Consider the following 20275-nt stretch of genomic DNA (forward strand, 5'->3'; position numbering starts at 1 on the left):
ATGTAATAAAGGTCATCTTTTTCTTTCCTGTTTCATTTATTTGTTCACGTTTTCATACTACAACTTATTATGGGGTAGACTGTGACAAGGGAACACCACTCAAATTCACAACACTTTTTTCTAACACTGTCCTAAACTGCATTTCATTTCTGAATTTCTAAATGTGTGATTTTCATGATTGAAGACTAAAGCTTACACGTGATTTGTTTGCACCCTTAAATTAATTTATATAGACTTCAATTTGCAATAGGATCTCTCTTTACTAAAATTAGGTCAGGTTTTAAATCTCAAATTAATCATCTGAAAGGCTTGAATTAACATTTTCTATGAGAAGTGCCTCTGTGCTGAATGCCTCTGTGACTGCTGAAATCTTCATAGAAGTTTCTCACAACTTGACAACACATGCATTTCATGTTTACTAAGGAGAAAGCACACTGTACATCAGAGAACAGCAGTTTTTCCCTTCAGATTAACTTTGTGGCTCTATCTGAAAACTGAATAATGTCCCGATGATGTTTTCAATCACCAAAATTAATAAGCAGCGTTAGTGGTAAGTCAGGTATTGGCAATCTGAAAGACTAATGATAGATACCTCTGGGATATTTACACATGCCAAAAGTCAGTGAATAAATGGTTTTCTTTAATCCTTCTAAATTGATAAAAACCTCAGGGAATCCATAAAATGGAGATTTAAAAATGCCTCATGACTTGGTGAAACCTACTTATAAAACTTTTTTTTCCTTATTCCATTAGAGACAGTTTTTAGCCCCCAAAATGACAAGTTAAATATTTACACTTTTAAAATTAAATAACTTATTAAATAATTGTTTTTGTGTATCTGGGTTGTTATGGCCCAGTTGGTTTCTACCATATCAAACACGATTAAAAAAATAGCCAGTAAGCTTGACTTTGTGTTCATTCATTTTGATATTAAAAACAAAATATAGGGGCAGCCCGGGTGGCCCAGCGGTTTAGCGCCGCCTTCAGCCCAGGGCGTGATCCTGGAGACCCGGGATGGAGTCCCATGTCGGCTCCCAGGCGTGATCCTGGACCGGATGGAGTCCCATGTCGGGCTCCCTGTAGGGAACCTGCTTCTCCCTCTGCCTGTGTCTCTGCCTCTCTCTTTGTGTGTCTCTCATGAATAAATAAATAAAAGCTTTTAAAAAACAAAACAAAACAAATATACAACTTACTACTAGAAAAGCTAAGGAATCAAGAAGGATCCCAGATTCAAAGTGTTCAAGATGAACCTTATAAGACACCCAAATTCTATCCCATTTGCTGCTTTCTTTTATTAACTGTAACATAGAAAATTAAATACTCACTGACGGCGGTGCATTCCAAGTATCTTTTGAAATTCTTTCAATTCTTTTTCAAGTATTGGATATTCATATACATCATCCAGTACATTCCTGTATATGGTCTGTGGGGGGTGGTGGAGAAAGAAAAATGGGTAGTGAAATGCTTATTTTGTAAGGATCAGGCCTCATAGAATGGTCAACTTGCTGAGGGAATAGGTGGAATGTGGGCCAATGCAGGGGGTTAAACCAGGTACCAGTGAGATACCAAGTGGGATTCCACTTCCTAGCTTCTCACTTAACTATGTGGCTCTCCCACAGCTTTCAGGGGCCATAAGCAGTCAATGCTGGAAACTTAGGTATACCTGGAAGGCTACTCAAGATTTCCGTGCCTATTCTATATTAAAAAAATAATATCCACATAGTCATTTGGGAAGGAAAAAAATTGACCGAATCCTATTACCCAGTTATTTAAAAAATAACATTAGTTTAGGCACAGTGTTGGTTAAACCAGTTTTTAACTGGATGTCAAAATTATACTTTTTTTAAAAAAAGATTTTATTTATTTAAGACAGAGAGAGAGAGAGCACAAGTGGTGAGGAGGATCAGAGGAAGAGGGACAAGCAGGCTCACTGTTAAGTAGGGAGCCCAATGTGGGGCTCAATCCCAAGACCCTGAGTTCAAGACCCAAGCTGAAGGCAGACACTTAACTGAGCCACACAGGCACCCTAAATGACACCTGGCTTTTGAAATCAAAGTGATTTCCTTCATGAAAGACAAAATCAGTTTGAATACTTGTCTATTCTGAAATCCATCAGACCTGCAGCCTGCCTGAATTCCATTCTACCCTTTCTCTGTGTTAACCTGCATAGCTAATATGGTTTTGGTGGCCAAAGGAGGCCAATTGTCTACATATTGTCTCCATGTGAATCATTTGTGTTCAAAAGGTATTGCAGTCTATTAGTGATGACAGTAACCTATCAGTTTATCTGCGTGGCTCAGTAGATAAAATGTCTGACACTGATTTCAGCTCAGGTCTTGATTTCAGAGTTGTGAGTTTAAGCCTCATATTGGGCTCCACATTGGGCATAGAGCCTATAGAAAGGAAGAAAGAAAGAAAGAAAGAAAGAAAGAAAGAAAGAAAGAAAGAAAGAAAGAAAGAAAGAAAGAAGGAAACATCAGTTTATCTGATTACAATTGTAAATCTAGGTTGGTACCTATTTTGCAAGTTATTATTGCTTAAAATTCTCAAAATACAACACAGTCTGAGAAACTTTCATAATGTATGTCTTGTCAATATAGTTTTAAAAATTATTATTATTTTTTATTATTGCTTTTTTATTTTTTTCAATATAGTTTTTAAGTGATAAACAATGTTTTATACAAATATTGTATATATGGGACTGGTTAGTTCAAACTTAGAATAAATCTCAACATATTAAATAGTGTCAAGTTTTCATCATTCCATCTGCAATCAAAATTCCCATGAATTATATAAAATAACCTTAAATTAGCAAACGTAAAACATTTTTTTCATACAATTAAAAAATTCAATGTACAGAATATCAGGCCTCAAAAATAAAAATAAATTAATATTTTCTTTGAATATTACAAAAAAGTTGCATGACTGCAACTTACCAGAGATTTTTGAAATGCATAGCTGAAAATAAAATCAGTCACTTGGCATCAAAGAATATCCTGAAATTTTACACTACCTTTAAGAACATTTTTGAATGTTCATCTTCATGTAACCAGTCTTTGTAGAGAGCAATCCATTGGGACACAAGATGTAAGACCTTACGTTTCCGACAAGGAACATCTGAGTTTTCTTCTTTGCCTTGATACTTCTTAGCAGAATAGGTGCAGGTGGTTAAGAAAGAATATTGCATTGTTGGAAAAAAATATGAAGAGATCCATTTATTCTTATTTTCATAAAACATGCTAAAGCATTTTCCAAAGGATCTACAAGTATCTAAGTAAGTGGTAAGAAAATAATATGTGTAAGAAGAGCAAAAGGTATGCACTAGGAAAATGATTTCCATGTGCTTGGTGGCAGGTCGTGAAGGTTAATTAGATGATTTGCACTGACAGCTGCTGACACAGTTCCACAGGCACCATGGGTCGATGCCACCATGAAGAGATTCTAAGTGGCCCATGAATTTCAAGGATGGCTACAAGAGATCTGTCCTTACTACATAGGTAGACATTTTTCAAAAAAGTTACATCAGAACTAGGCCAGATATCCTTTGATCTTCAGAAATTCACAATTTATAAAACCAGTTACTTCTCAATTAGCCCCAAATGTGCACAGATTTCTGGAGTATAATTTGCGATAAGATTTAAATGCCCACCCCCGGAATTTGCTTGGAAAAAAGGACTAGATAAATGTACAAACATAATTAAAAAGGACTGCTAACTTTCATTTTCATTGGAATAAAAGAAAAGTACAGTAGAAATAACCTAAATGCTTCAAATACTGTGGATAGTTAACTAAATCATCACATATCCATTAATAGGCAATCTACAGCCATAAAACTGATCATCCAGTAGTGCATTAACTGACAGTCAACATTCACAGCGTACTGTTGAGTAGGAAAGCAAGTAAAAAAATATGTTGGGATCATCTACTTCTATTAACTGCGGTTATTTATAAGAAAAATTTCATTACCTGGAATAGTATATACTGAAAGTTAACAGTGGCTAACTGTGCTGTTAAAATTACATAAAAATAACAACCTCAAAAGCAATGTGTTTAAAGAATGAGACAGAAGCTTGGCATTTTCCAAACCAACCTAGTGTTTCTGTTCCCCAAACTATCATTTCTGACAATCTTGGACACTGTGGAAAGCTAAGTAGGAAAAGGAAATGCTGATACCAAAGACAGGTAGCTTTGGGGTTACTGGACAGGTTTCTACACTCTTTTTTTTTTTTTTAAAGATTTATTTATTTATTTATTTATTTATTAATTAGAGAGAGAGAGAGAGAGAGAGAGAGAGAGAGAGAGGCAAAGACACAGGAGGGAAAAGCAGGCTCCATGCCAGGAGCCCGACGTGGGACTCAATCCCGGGACTCCAGGATCACGCCCTGGGCCAAAGGCAGGCACTAAACCTCTGAGCCACCCAGAGATGCCCAGTTTCTACACTCTTTAATTGCTGATATATAACAGCAAAATAGGAATATCTATGTCAGCCTTTGTAAATATCTTAAAACATATTTTAGTCTCTGTCTCCTCATTCTGTAAAAATACATGAAGGCCATTTGATTTTTTTTGATTTCTATATGTGAAATAAACTCAGGCAAACAAAGAATCTGTGAAAATACCTATTCTTTCCTAGTTTTTCTCTTAACAGGCAAAATATAAAAATTTATAGCCTATATTATTTCCACTTGTACAAATGTTATATTCTTTTCCTGTGACTATTATGACCTCACCTATAAAGAAGAAAAACTAGAAAATCAGGAAATACTGACAACTTCTTTCTTTTAGGTCAGCATGCATAAGTCAAGAAGGGAGTTTTTTTAGTACTGCGTCTACGTTTGACAATTATGGATCTGCAGGATTGAGCCATTTTGGGACTGAAACCTTAAGTGCCCTTCTCCAGTTACTACCATTTACTTGCTTAATCTTGTTCTTCCTACAAGATGTTTTTTAAGAACATTTACTGATTAAATTTAATATTTGGATTATTCTGTTTTCTATATCAAGGTATATTCACTCTTACACATTTTGCCCATGCTAGATTATATTGACATATAAATGTAGCTAGAGGAGGGGAATAGTAGGAAGGTATTGGATGACAGTTATACCTTCATGTAGTGCACTGAACATTAGCTAGCCTAGGGCTGGGAGCTTACGTAATGCTCTTTATGATGATAAAAGCTGAAAAGTATAAAATTCTATCACAGTAAAAGTACCCATCTAAGATACCCACACACAGCATAAATGGCTCTAATCTATAAATAATGTTTGAAAACAATGGGAGAAAAAAAAAGAAAACAATGGGAGATAAACAACAAAAAGTAATTCAGACCACTCTTCAGAAGGTGATGGTAGTGGGATACATAATATAGCTTCACTAAGGCGTACATAAAAATCAAATATGGATGCTGCATTTTTGTTTATGGTTCATATTATTTCACAAAAAGCAGAGTCTGCAAATATACTGAAATAATCATGTAGGAAGACTCCTGACTTAAAATGTTCTGGATTTCATGGGTTTTTACAATTAGTAAAAAGGGTGCTAAGAATTTGAACTAAAATTTTCATATAGAATGTCTTAGTCAAAGACTCAAAACATGGTCAGAGCCAAGTAAGTTTTAGAGATTCTTTAGGGAAATCCTATGAGGCATTAAATTACTCAATAATAATCACAAATAATATAGGATTCTATTTATTTATTTATTTACTCACTTTTTTTTAGAGAGAGAAGGGGGGAGGGGCAGAGGGAGAGAGAGTCTTTTTTTTTTTAATTTTTATTTATTTATGATAGTCACACAGAGAGAGAGAGAGAGAGAGGCAGAGACATAGGCAGAGGGAGAAGCAGGCTCCATGCACCGGGAGCCCGACGTGGGATTCGATCCCGGGTCTCCAGGATCGCGCCCTGGGCCAAAGGCAGGCGCCAAACCGCTGCGCCACCCAGGGATCCCGAGAGAGAGAATCTTAAACAGGTTCCATGCCCAGCATGGAGCCCAACCCAGGGCTTGACCTCACAACCCTGAGATCATGACTTGAGCCGAGATCACAGTTGGATGTTTAGCCAACTGAACCACCCATGTGCCTCTATTAAGAACCTATTAAAAACAATAGGTTAAAGGCATCTATTTGCTATGAAACAAACTATATGGTTTAAAAGGCTGTAATACTTTTAGAAAAGTTGTTAGCATTAAAATGTAGAAGAAATGAGCTCATAGCTACTTTTCCACAACACTGTTAAAGAAGGAGAACCTGAAAACCTTGTAATTATTGCAGAATTTCTTAGTAATACCCCATTGGAAGCTGTGGAAGAAATCTGGTTTTGAAATACTCCAAATTCAAAACTAATAATGTTTGAAGATGAATTTTATGAACTGGTTTGAAGAAGTTCCACAAGATCTGTAGCTTTGAATGGCCATATGAACATAGCAAAGCACTAACAAGTAACTACAATTTCTACTTTATATGTTTATTAAGAAAGATTTTATTTCAGTTATGCCCTTTACGGAGTCTTAAGATAATCTTTCAAGCAGGAAAAGGCTATAATAAAGTCGGGGAGAAATGTAACAATTATTTAACAGGAAAAGAATATTACCAAGACCATTTCCATTAGGGGTCAATAAAATTCGGGTATGCCGAAAAAAATATTCCATTTTCCTAAAAATGTTCACTGGGGCTCTGGTGGAACCTTCAAGTTTGGTTTGATAAATACCTGACAGTAAACAGGCTTCTTAAATGTTTCTGAAGCATCTTCCTTGAACATTGGGAGTCAAGGGAGACTCTGAGTCAATTAACTTGGCTTTTTGGCCTTTCAACGGTTGCATCATTCCAGCTAATATAACAAATCATAAAGCTTCCTTAACTGGTCATTAACCTTCTAATCACATCCGTCATTCTAACAGTGCATGTCTTCACAAAGCTTCTGAAAAGATGGCAGTTGCTTCCAGGGAGTAGTTTAGACTTCCCATGTGAGAGATGGCTCATCTGGCCCCGGGACACTTGCCGAGAAACATGGTATCATGTACGTACATTTTCCTGTCCAAGTGCCCCGACACTAAGCACTTGATTGTCTTACAGGTTCACTTATTGCCAGTACACTCAACCTCTTGACTGTGGGGCTAACCCCATGGGCCAAACTTACCGCCAGATTTCTTAAGTCTTGAGACCTACGTTTGAAGAAAACAATACAAACAGTACAATTTACCTGCAACCTAGAAGGTGAAAACAGCAGCCCTGCTTTCCAGTTCCCTGTCTATTCTGTCTCATTTCATCTTTTACCTTGGACATCATTACATTAATATTTAACATATCCACACTCTAAGAGGGGCTGAGTAAATTAAGAAAGGCAGTTAATTCCTAATGCGAGACATCTGTCTGAGAGGAAGCCGACACAGCATCCTGAAGTTAATGAAGGATATTGCCTCAACAGCGCCTGGCACAAGTCATCAGTTGTCATGAAGACAGTGTACGTGAGAAGGAAGTCATCAAGGAGGGTCTCTGCAAAGAAAGAAAAACAAACACAAGGTAAGCAAACCAGTGATCAGAAGGGCAACTGCTTATCCAGGCTCTCAAACAGTGTGTGGCAGAAATATGATAAATGGCGGTGGGTGTGGAAGGGATTAGGATGGGAGAATTTTAGCCACAATATACATTATTTATTGAAGTTAAGATTTTTTTCCCAACTCTGTACACAGAATACCCCAAGCAATGAGATTATCTTTTGATGCAAGGCTCTCTAAATCTACAACTTTTATCATCTTTTTTTTTGCTCTCTAAAACATCTTTTATTTCTGTGGGTAAAGATGTAATGGAAAGCCAATGCATAAATAATGTCCTTTTAAAAATAAGTTTTGTAGTATTTCTGGGGTATATCTCCAGTCCTACAGGGAATGAAGCCTGCATGTTCTAATAAATTAAGGCTTTCTAAAGCCATTTACCTAAGTCTAGGGCAAGAATAATGGATAATAAAATTCAGAGGATACATGTCAGGTTCCAAGGCCATTCACCTTTCTTTCTCAAATGCATTCATAAGAAGTTGGGAAAATGGTGGGTGATGCTGTTATTGCTGTGGAGAGAGACAGAGCTAGGCCCTGTTAAAAATAGGGAGTAGGTATAAAGTAGCACAATATACTCCTTCCCAATCCCCTCCCTACCTCCTCAACTGACAAAAACAGGTTTGATTTTTATTGCCTCTTGACCTTGAGTATTGTTGGAAAAGTCCAGCTTACGTATAATACGCAATAGCTAACGAGGTAAACTCTGACCCCCCCAATATAATTTCCAAATTGATAGAAAAAATTACATGTAGGATGCAAAGTAGACCTCTTGCCATAATAGTCTTTATCCAACCTCCTTAATTTAAAATTCATTTTACTATATGGTTTCATTTTCATGTCTTTTACATCCTGGACATCAAATTTCTAGTCATTTGAAATAGTCATTTATCAGTCGTAAGAATAATGAGCTTGTATATACAATAGCATTTATGCTCTCCAAGAGCTATACTAAGGGTGTAAGTAGAGAGAACTGCCTCATATAGAGCTCTGTTGAAGACCTGGGAAAAAAATCCCAGAATTTTTAGAAATAACCAAGAACATTTGGTATAAATATTGATCAATATGAAACAAGGCTATGTTTATGAACATAAAACTCTGATATAAAGAGGTAGTGAATGGCAGCTACAGTCCTTTATCAGCTGTCCCTACTTAATTGTTTTGTTTGATTCTAGAACATCAATAATCCCAATTTATGCAAATAAGCGGTTGCAAATGGTAATGTTAAGAAACCCCTTGCTTTCTAATTGCAAAATGCCCTTAAGTGAAATGAACCAGAGATGCTAATGAAGAGTATTAAGTAAGCTTTTTTTTCAAAGACATTTACTTATTTATACTAAGTAACAGTGTAAATTTATCAAATGGTACCTATAATGTATAGTAAGCCTACACTTCTAATGTTGTATTGCACTGCAATCAATACATTAACAATCGCTGCTCCATGTTACTGTTACTTGTCAAAGCAAGTTCTCAAACAGATGTGTCTGAGCCTTGCTAGGCATAAACGAAGATCTCTACACTCGAACTGTGTGAAGGGAAAGCACAGCCTGGTATAGAGCTCTTGAGCTCTATACTGAAGGTAAGTAACTGTGGGAACATGGCTGGTTGGGCAATTTATTTTTTAAAAATTTTAAAAGATTTTATTTATTTATTCATGAGAGACACAGAGGCAGAGACACAGGCAGAAGGAAAAGGCTTCCCTCCTTCCCTGCGGGGAGCGTGATGTGGGACTCCATCCCAGAACCCCAGGATCATGCCCTGAGCTTAAGGCAGACACTCAACCACTGAGCCACCCAGGCGCCCCTCATTGGACAATTTAGGGTGAGTGCATATCTATGGCCAGCAAGCACAGAAGACCTAAGAGTTAGTTCTCTCCTAACAGCCCTGTTTACAAAAGTTACTGGTAAACTGTGACCACCAATGTAATTTACAAATTTTCAGGCAGATTCCATGGAGTTTCATTTTTTTAAAATTTTTTTTTAAATTTATTTATGATAGTCACACACACACAGAGAGGCAGAGACACAGGCTCCATGCACCGGGAGCCCGACATGGGATTCAATCCCGGGTCTCCAGGATCGCGCCCTGGGCCAAAGGCAGGCGCTAAACTGCTGCGCCACCCAGGGATCCCTCCATGGAGTTTCAAATATTTATATGCACAAGAAGGCAAGAGAAGCTGTATTATAAGGTCTGCCCCCCAAATTAATCTGCCAGCATCAGTTCATTACCTGGTTATCCCACTGAAAAACTTCGAAATATGTATTTAGAAAGCTTTGTCTGTCCTTCACCCCAGTTTTTAAGATAGCTTCAAGAAAAATCAAACAGGGACACCTGGGTGGTTCAGTGGTTGAATGTCTGCCTTTGGCCCAGGGCATGATCCCAGGGTTCCGGGATCGAGTCCCACTCAGGCCTGCTTCACCCTCTGCCTTTGTCTCTGCCTCTCTTTCTGTCTCTCATGAATAAATAAAATCTTAAAAAGAAAAAAGAAAAATCAAACAATGGCATAGTGTCTGAATCCCCTAGATATTTTGAAATACAGCTTGAAAACTATTACTCTGGGACACTACTGAACAAGGGATGTTCACAAATTCTAACACTGCTCTGTACTAAAATTTGGCTGATGAAAAGCCTCAATTTCTCTTGTCTCATTAGAAATTGAGTCTTTTTTGCATTCAATATTAGATGCAGGCAGCCAGAACCACAGAATAGTCTAGAATCTACTTTAGGGTTCTCTGTGGGGCCCTTACAGATCAGAACCAATGACAGGCATAAGCCACTAGGTGAGGGCCCTGAGAACCTCACACAGTCAACATTCAGAATGCTTGATGTAACATAGGTTCAGACTCTTTTTGAATGTTCTTACACTTAGCTTATTTAAGGAGTTAGAACTACTCTCTAATCAAAATTTACTCCATTAGCAACCGAGATGAAAAAGAATGCCATTAAACTCTGACATAACCAGTCATTCCATTCTGGAACAGCCTTGGATAATGAGCTGAGTGACTCTCAGACTCTGGTTTGTGTGGTGGCAAAGCCATTTGGCATTCAATTCAATTAATGAGCTCACATATGACAATATTTTGTTAAGGGCTTTGACCCAGAAATGCTTTCCCCTAAGCTACTACCATATTTAATATTCAACAGCATTTACCTAATTATCTCCCTGCCATAGAAATATTAATTAAAATAAAAACAACGAGGCTACATAAAAACATTTCCAGTTAAAATCCTACTGAACAGCTAAAAATCCTAATGAAAAGAACAGATTCCCAATACCCTTCATACAAATCTTTCCCTATTTAACTAGTATATTATAATGAAATTTTTCTTTATAAAGAGCTTTCCCATACTCTTTTCCAGCACTGTTTTTTTTTTTTTTTTGCTGTGGGTGAAAGTAATTGAATGATATAATCAAAATGACACACTTCAAATAAAAATGCATTTTATAATAGCCATGTATCAAAAAAGCCTGTCCCATGGTATTCAGAGATATTTTTAGAACCACAATGGCTATATAAATGATCCCCTGAAGACTATTAGCCAACAATAGCCATTTAGAAAGACTAGCACATCCTCTGGCATCCACATTAAAACACTATAATTATCTATTATACTATATAGTGCTTAATTAACAGTAATTTAAGACTCTAGGCAGAGAAATACCTTTGCGTATAAAAGTATCTTTCATTTAAACAAATTCATAGTTGCCATATACACTAACATTCTGAATAAAAACATACATTCATTTTGCTTTTTAAACTCTCTGAATACCTAGGTATTAATATACAAAAATCTTTCCTTTGAAATTCTATTCATTATATCAATCACTAAATCTAATCCCAAATTCCTGGCTCCCATCACTGACAAAAATATTCAGCCATCCTTTTGGGAATATCCCCTCTACTCTCCTCAAATAAAAGAATATTTATGGTGTGGCTTTTTAAATACAGGAAGTACTCTTGCAGTATTAAAGAAACATGCTACTAACAGTCAAGCAAATACTATAACAATTTTAAGCACTAAGTTCTCTTGAAATAAAATATATCAAGTTTTAGTCAAAATCTAAAGCTTTGATAGAAAAGGCTCTAAAATTCACATCTACTATTCACCATAATGATGTTAATACAGGACTTTTCTCTCTCATCTGTTACTGTTTTAATTTTAAGGTATAAGAAAAGAATTGTTCAATTTTACTTGATTTTACTTAAATGTATTTTTCTTTTATGCAGAAATTAAAATATTTTCTCATTCTCATTTTTACTGTACCAAGCACTAAAAACTTTCATTTATTTCTGTAAAACACAAGTGTGTCTAGAGCATCCTAGAGTTGTGTCAGATGGACTAGTAATTGGTTTGGTACAGATCCTTTTTATAGGGTTCTGTTATGTAAATGTAATTAAATCAGAAGAATTGATCTAAATGTTTCAAAAGGTCTAAGCTTGATGCCATTTATTTATTTATTTATTTATTTATTTATTTATTTATTTATTTTTGGTGTAAGTGAATTGCCAAGAAAGCAAATAATAAAAATTTTGACAGGTAACTGCCTATAGTTGCTACTTAAACTAAGTATGGTAACATGAGTATTCAACATTTCTACAGTGACTCTATTCCCTAAAGTACTGTTAGCAGTTTCGTTTCACCTGTATTTCTATTTCAGATGCAATGGAATTTAAGGCACTCTAAAATATATTCTACTTAAACTTTATTTCGAGAAGCTAAGAAAAACTTTGTGTTTGAAAGGTCTTGTTTCTGGCCCCAGAATATTACAATTTGTCATTATTTTTTGAGAAGCAGTGCCAAAATGTGCCATGTAATCTGATTAAGCACAAATTAAAAAAAATAATGTTCATGTTTGAATCATAGGTTAAAATGCTAGGCCATTAAGAGCTATGCTTCTTTCTTGGTTTATTTTACATTTCTGAAAGTGATATTCAGGACCTCAAATGCAGCTGTTTACCACAGCTTTTAAATTCACTCAAATTCTGCATATTTTTACAATTTCACCAGACTATTGCTTAGCCATTCTAAAATGACCCAATCTTGAGATCTAATTTTATTTTTCAGTATTGGTTACATAAGAAATGCTTATTCATTTAATGCTGTGTCTACATCAAATTTTAAAAGTCACCTCTTAATGACAGGAGTTTGGTTGGCACTCTTCAAATAATGAATTCTGTTTTTACTATAACTTGAAAAATTTGGTTTTTGAATTCTATCATTCTTTAGGAAAGAATGATTTGAATACAACAGGAATTATGTTCTGAACTATATCACATTACACATCCTACCTTTTAAACATGGCACTAGAAGGAACATGGACTAATAAATACAAGGCTTGCCTACGTTCTCCACACCAAGGGTCATGTTTGCACGTCAAGGGGGCGGGCAGGGAGAGGTGACAGGTCCCATGAGCTCCTGCTGTCCCGGCCCTCAGCTGCTCTCAGCTCCTAGGCACAATTCTAATTATTACCCATTTGTGGCTCATGCATGTGTCTGCTAAACCTGCTGAGAAGCTTAGAAAACAGTGTGAAAAGTACTAAGGGAATCAGAGAGCTGAATTTCTACCTGGATAGCCTTAGGCATAGTCCTGAACCTCTCTGGTTAAGTCAGCTATAAAGTAGATATGATATCCACACCTAGCAGAATTATAGTCAGGATTAAATAGATTAGTGTATCTAACGCCTATAACAGAGAACTTGGTATACATCAGGCACTCAGTAAGTACCACTTTTTCTTTACTTTTGTAAAATAATAGTTAGATCCTGTCCCAATTCTCCAAGTGCTACCCATCAACCAAGAAAAATCAATAATTGAGAACTGATTATTTAGAAGGCATTTGTTAAGGAACTTGGGGGCAAGAGACAAAAATGCACAAGAGTGATACATGGCTTCAAGCTCATATTTAGGGGGTTGAGACTTTATCCCCATGAAATGAACTAAAGGCAACATTTCAACTGGGCAGCACCAATCGTAAATGTTCTAAGGACTGAAGGAAACTCCAATATGCCAGGGGAGGTTTTACCTGACCTCTGAACTTTTAAAAAGAATCAGTGGATAAGAGGTGAAATAAATGTGAGCAAAGGAGTGACTGTGTGTATGTCTGTGGCTGAGTCACAAACCTGTGGCCTCTGGGCCATGTTTAGCCCTTAAAGATTTTTTTTTATGTGACAATATTTAAATAAATATTTTTTTTAATTTTTATTTATTTATGATAATCACACAGAGAGAGAGAGAGAGGCAGAGACACAGGCAGAGGGAGAAGCAGGCTCCATGCACCGGGAGCCCGACGTGGGATTCGATCCCGGGTCTCCAGGATCGTGCCCTGGGCCAAAGGCAGGCGCTAAACCGCTGCGCCACCCAGGGATCCCAATATTTAAAAATCAGAAGATGTGTGGGCTCCTGGGTGGCACAATCAGTTAAGCATCGGACTCTTGATTCTGGCTTAGGTCATGATCTCAGGGTCATGAGACCAAGCTCCCTGTCGGGTTTTCTGCTCAGTGGGGAGTCTGCTTCAGATTCCTTCCCTCTGCTCCCCTCCCCCATTCACTTGTGCTCTAAAATAAATAAATCAATCTTTAAACAAAATGAAGCAAACATACAAATTAGAAGATTTGGCAACACCAGATCCACATCTCATATGGCAACCACGGTTTAGTGCTGAGTTGCCCTTTCCATGCAGGGTACACTGTTCAGTTTATCACAGTTCTGCCCTCATGGGCTTCACTAGTTTACATTAGAAGTCTATGGACAGGTGAGTTTTGTAAATCTTGGTCTATGGTATAGTTGTGAAATAGTAAAAGAAGAGATCACAGGTTTAACTGAAAAGTAAAGCTAGAAAGTAAGTTAGAGCCAATTCCTGGAGGGTCTTTAAGCCCTAGAACAAGAAGCCCGGGGCATGTTTTATAGGAAAAGGGAAGTGAATGGAAATTTTTCAGGGGAGAAGTAACAAGAAATACAGATTACACTTGCCACATCAGGACTGTCAGACTGGATAAAGGAAGAATGAGGAGAGGGAGGATGAGTTTACTTTTATTTTATTTTATTTATTTATTTTTTAAAGATTTTATTTATTTATTCATGAGAGACACATGGAGAGACAGAACCAGAGGGAGAAGCAGGCTCCATGCAAGGAGCCCGATGCGGGATTCGATCCTGGTTCTCCAGGATCACGCCCTGGGCCGAAGGCAGGCGCTTAACCGCTGAGCCACCCAGGGATCCCGGATGAGTTTACTTTTAAATACACTGAGCTCAAGTACCCTAAAGCTACTTTAAGTGAAGATACTGGGCAGAAATATCAAAGACCAGAGTTAGCTAAAGATTACGGGATGATTACGGGAACTACCATATAAAGAGGGTGGCTGAGACAACATAAACTCTCAGATACAATCCTAGGGAGTTGTAACCAGGGGACTGAAGGTTGAGCTGGGATGTATATTCACATTTGAGTAATGCTAAGAGAAAGATGAGTTCAGGAAGGGGGAAAAGAAGAGAGAGAAACAGGAGAATAGGGAGACACAAGTGAAATAGAATCCAACGAGGAAGGATGATGGAAAACAGAGTGGATAATGAGTTTCTGGAGGGAGGTTGATCAGCTTTCATCCACATTCAAAGGCCACTGGATTTGGTGTGTGGATGGTCCTCGTTTGATGACTTTGGAGAAATGTCCATTAGAAAATGTTATGGGCATACCTGAGTTAGATTAAAACGAACTAAGGATATTCTGACAATCGGCCCTCACATCATCCATCACACTGTTTTTCCCCAAAGACTCTTCATGTAGGTGTTACAGCTCACTGATTAGTAACAGCAGTAGCTCTCACAAGCCGGGAGGAAACATTTCTTTATGATCAATCCAAGTATCACTTTATTTTAACAATATAGGTTAAAATGTGGGAAGTGTCACAGCTATGGAGCCTTCAACACCAATCTGCCAGTATCTACCAATAAAAATTAATACCCAGTTGCAAGATTCACTCAGTCTCACATAACTGACTCTCAGATTGCTCCATCTGGTATGATTAACATCACACAAGGCATTCTTAAAGATATGAACTGTGTTCCTAAATGTTTGTCAACTCAACATTCTGAAATTCCATGAAACCAAGAAAAAATTAAACATTAAATCTTAAATTAGAAGTCTGGAGAACAGTTATTTGAAGCAATAACTCTAACACTGGAATCAACTTAGGACACAGTATGGTATTTTTATCTCCCAGGGATCAAGAAGAATGTCTATTATCAGCTTTCTTCCAAGACTTGAAATAGATCACCATTCAGAATGTTAATTTTTCCACCCTGGTCACTGTGAATCATTATCACTGAATTCAGATGAGTAAAATTTTATTTTTTGTCTCTACATAACAGAAATTCTAGAGCTATAAGAGACAAGTTATTTTCCTCAAAGTTGAGCAATAGTCAACTGCCTTAGTTGAATGCTAAGAATGGTAACTACATATATTAAAGATAAAAAGATACCCTACCAATTTATTGATTTAAATCAAACACAACTAGGCTGCCTGGCTGGCTTAGTTGGTAAAATGTGTGACCCTTGATCTAGGGGTTATTAGTTCGAGCCCCACATTCGGTGTGGAGCAGACTTAAAAAATGAAAGCTTAAAAAAAAATTAAACACAAAGACAACTCAGCCTCTCCCTAAACAATCTGGCATAAGATCTTGTACAAACTGAAAATGTCCAATATGAGAAAACTTACTTTTTGGGTAGCCCATGTTTAAAAATATTTCTAGGACAAATACTTCATCCAGTGGTTGAAAACAGGAACACTTTTGTGCTCTGGGTTCCAGAAGAGTCATTGGAGTTGTTTTCAGTAACATGCAGCTGCTTTCTTTCTCATATGGGTGAAAGGGAGACTTGTGCTTTAGGGTCATGAAGAAAGGTTTGGTCACAACCACTGAATGAATACCTATTACTTGGGGTTGAGCCCTGTGTTTGCTGCTTGGAGAAGGCAAAATCTTAAGGCCTCAACTTTCACAGGGTTTGGAATTTAATCAGTGAGATCATAAAAGGACCACATATGGCAGCCTCTAAGCCCCAGGCTGACGAATATTCCATTCATGGGAATGTGTGCAATCTCTACCTCCGCCTCCCACCCTAATCCCCCACCCCCACCCAACACACATTTTAGTCCTAGAGAGCCCCAAATTTGCTTTGAACAACACCTGTTTCTTAGTGTGCACCAGGAAGCCAATGGCATCTTTGATGGGCAATGAGGAAAAGGAGGGAAGGGAAGATAGTGGCTACTCTTTGAATGTAACAGAAACAGTCACCCTCTATTGGCCACATCCTGTGTGTTGTACCATGAGCTTTACCCACAAGGTCGGTGCTCCTCATGTTCTTTCTAGGAAGCAAGTCTTACACTCTACTCTCTCTTTGTGGGATGATGACACCAAGCCTGAGCTAAGTAAGGTAAATAACTACTGAGTTCTTGCAAGTTAGTATCAGAAGGGGCCTAGGTCCCAGGTGGGCTGATCTCCAGCTGTGAATTTCACTATACTCTGCTCTTCTGAGGTTGTGAATCCAAATGGTCCATACCAGACATGGAGGTAATGGATGTGCAGGAAAGTCACCAGACTCCTGGTTTGGGACAGGGAGAAATGCCACAGTTACAGGAATTTTGTCTTTGTATTGGCCTTGAATTGCCAAAAATGCCCCTGTTATAAAGTCATTTTTCATCTATACATTAGCATGCTGGAGTTTCCTTCATTCCTACTCAAATTTATTTATTTTTATTTATTAGAGATCACAGAGGGGAAGGAAGAGGGAGAAGCAGACTCACCACTGAGTAGGAAGCCCAATGCGAGGCTCAATCCCAGGACCCTGAGATCATGACCTGAGCCAAAGGGAAACACTTAACTAACTGAGCCACCCAGGAACCCCACAAATTTTATTTTTATTTTCTAGCGAATACTTGGGAAATAGCAAATAGCTATAAGGGATCAGCCAATTTCTTTTCCTTTTTTTTTTTTAAGATTTTATTCATTTATTCATGAGAGATACACAGAGAGAGACAGAGACACAGGCAGAGGGAGAAGCAGGCTCCATGCAGGGAGCCTGACGGACTCGATCCTGGGTCTCCAGGATCACACCCTAGGCTGCAGGTGGCACCAAACCACTGCGCCACCAGGGCTGCCCCAATTTCCTTTTCTTTTTTTTTTTTTAATTTTTTTTATTTATTTATGATAGCCACAGAGAGAGAGGCAGAGACATAGGCAGATGGAGAGGCAGGCTCCATGCACCGGGAGCCCGACGTGGGATTCGATCCCAGGTCTCCAGGATCACACCCTGGGCCAAAGGCAGGCGCTAAACCGCCGCACCATCCAGGGATCCCCCAATTTCCTTTTCTAAAGGTAGAACTATCACAAGGAAGAATTAAGATAAGATAGTCCATATACAAACTCCTAATGCTTTTAAGTTTTTTGTTTTTTGTTTTTGTTTTTTTAGAGAGAGAGAGAAAGAAAAAGCACCTGCGTTCATGGAGAGCTCGATGTGGGCTCCTTCCCATGACCCTGAGATCATGACATGAGCTGAAATCAAGAGTCAGGCGCTTAACCCAGGCACCCTACTTTTAAGATCTTTTAATGGCCATTTATACATGTTTACATATTTTAAAGTTGAAATGTAAAGGCAGAAACTGAAATAATTTTTTTAAAAGGTCAAATCTTAAAACTATTCCTTTCCTTCATTACAAATACTGAGAATCATTGGTCACATTTTATTTTGTCCTCTCTTTTCTAAATGAAAAAATTTCATGTTTACATTAAAGTCTTGGCTGTTCCTCACCTCAGTGATCACCTATGCCTATTACTCCAACATCTGGGTAATGAAGCTATTAAACATGTATTAACTGTCATTGGTTAAGATATTTTTGTCTTTTGTCTAAAGGCAACTCCTTTGTCTCAAATGGTTCTAATAAGTCAGTTTTATTTTGTTTCAAAATAAATATAGTACACACCTAAGAACATTCTTTAGGCCTTTCACGTAGCATTGAAATGACATGATTCGGGGATCCCTGGGTGGCTCAGCGGCGTGGAGCCTGCTTCTCCCTACTCCTGTCTCTGCCCCTCTTTCTATGTCTATCATAAATAAATAAATCTTTTTTTTAAAAAAGAAAGAAATCACATGATTCATGGTTATTTGCCCCATAAAACAGGTATATACCAGGCACTTTAAGAGTTCTGAAATATCACCAAGAATATAATTATATACTATAAGCTATTTTTATGAGAACAAATTTAATGTATGCTATTGTTAAACTTCATTGAAGCTATCATATATAAAATACTTACTATACATTGTATATGTTTTCTGAAAAATATTTCTAACAACTTGTAGGGAGAATTTTGGAAAGATGTAGAATTCTCAAACATGAATTCAGTGGCTCAAATCAGACATGAGAAAGGTACTTATAGTTAAGTACTTTTTTCATGCTAATAATACAGAGATTATTGTCATATTCAGTTATTGAGAAGGGTATAAGAGCTAATCCAAACCACTTTATAGGCTTTAAAAAATTATTATATAATGCTTTATTTTTATTTATTTATTTATTTTGTTTGTTTTCAAGTAGGCTCTGTGTCTTGTGTGGAACCCAATGAGGGGCTTGAACTCATAACACTGAGATCAAGACCCGAGATCGAGAGTCAGATGCTTAGCCACCCAGGTGCCCCATTATACAATGCTTTAAATCACAATATATTTCAATTTCTTTGCAAAGAAAGAAATATAGTTATGGCCTGGGATCTAAAGTATCAAAATAAACTAACACAAGCTTCCATTTATAAAATTACATTTTATTTTTCATTTCTTAGGAATCAAACTTTACTTTTTCTTGGCCATATTGCTCTCCACACATATTAAAACCAAACAATATGTTTCCAAGCTTCACCTGCAGCTAGATGTGGCTATGACTAAGTTTTGGTCCATGGGATAAAAGCAGAAGCCATGTGTGAAGTACACGTGTTCTTGACTTGTTCCACCTGGACTGTGTGCTAGCTAGCATGCATCTTGGTTTATGAGATGAAGGTGAGACTCTAGGGATACTGAGGCAAACAGCTGGAAGGAATCTCAGCCCTGGTTGATTGCAGAGTGGCCTTAACACTCTTAACAGCACTACATTGCATTTCTCTTATTTTTATTTTCACACGAGAGAGAAGTATAGTAATACCTTGTTTAGGTTACCATCCGGTTTTCTGTTATGTGCAGCCATGCCTAATAACAATTAATATACATATATATATATAAAGAATTGGTGTGCTTCTCAAGTTTCTCTATTTTCAAGAGCAGGCAAAGTATATTTACCGAGTGGTGAGTATTGTGCATTTATCCTGATCTCACTACTGTGGATTTCTAGAATATGCTGATGAAGACACATTTGCCTTGCATGTTTTTTTCCCAAAGAACAAACACCCTCCCTAGGAGACTGTAAAATAGAGTAAATTGTCATAATAAATCTAAGACAAGTGCCTGCATTATGCCAATCAGCACTGGCATAACTTGAGCTAACTAAAATATTTTTACAAAAGTCAGCACGGTGGTAAATAAAATGGCCTGCAATGCCTTTAAATTCAGACCAGACTGAAACAAGACACAAGAGGTCACATTTTATATGTCTAACTCTGGAGAATGAGATCCAAAATTAGAATGAAAATATCTCCTCTGGGTTCTCTCTCTCTCTTTTTTAAACAAACACATGACACTATTTATGGTATAT

At 37.3% G+C, this 20275-nt stretch overlaps 1 protein-coding gene across 1 annotated transcript in view; it reads right to left on the reverse strand.

The window, feature by feature from the left end:
- Window positions 1-20275, reverse strand: part of RAPGEF5 (Rap guanine nucleotide exchange factor 5) — a 229885-nt gene that overhangs the window by 39687 nt on the left and 169923 nt on the right. Inside the window, exons 12-14 of the mRNA XM_055314547.1 lie at window positions 7410-7488; window positions 3014-3158; window positions 1326-1423 (exon numbers count right to left, since the gene is read on the reverse strand). Coding sequence (XP_055170522.1) covers window positions 1326-1423; window positions 3014-3158; window positions 7410-7488 — 322 coding nt within the window. The remainder of the gene's footprint in view (window positions 1-1325; window positions 1424-3013; window positions 3159-7409; window positions 7489-20275) is intronic.

This window comes from Nyctereutes procyonoides, unplaced genomic scaffold (genome assembly GCF_905146905.1).
Source record: "Nyctereutes procyonoides isolate TBG_1078 unplaced genomic scaffold, NYPRO_anot_genome, whole genome shotgun sequence".
Taxonomy (NCBI): Eukaryota; Metazoa; Chordata; class Mammalia; order Carnivora; family Canidae; genus Nyctereutes; species Nyctereutes procyonoides.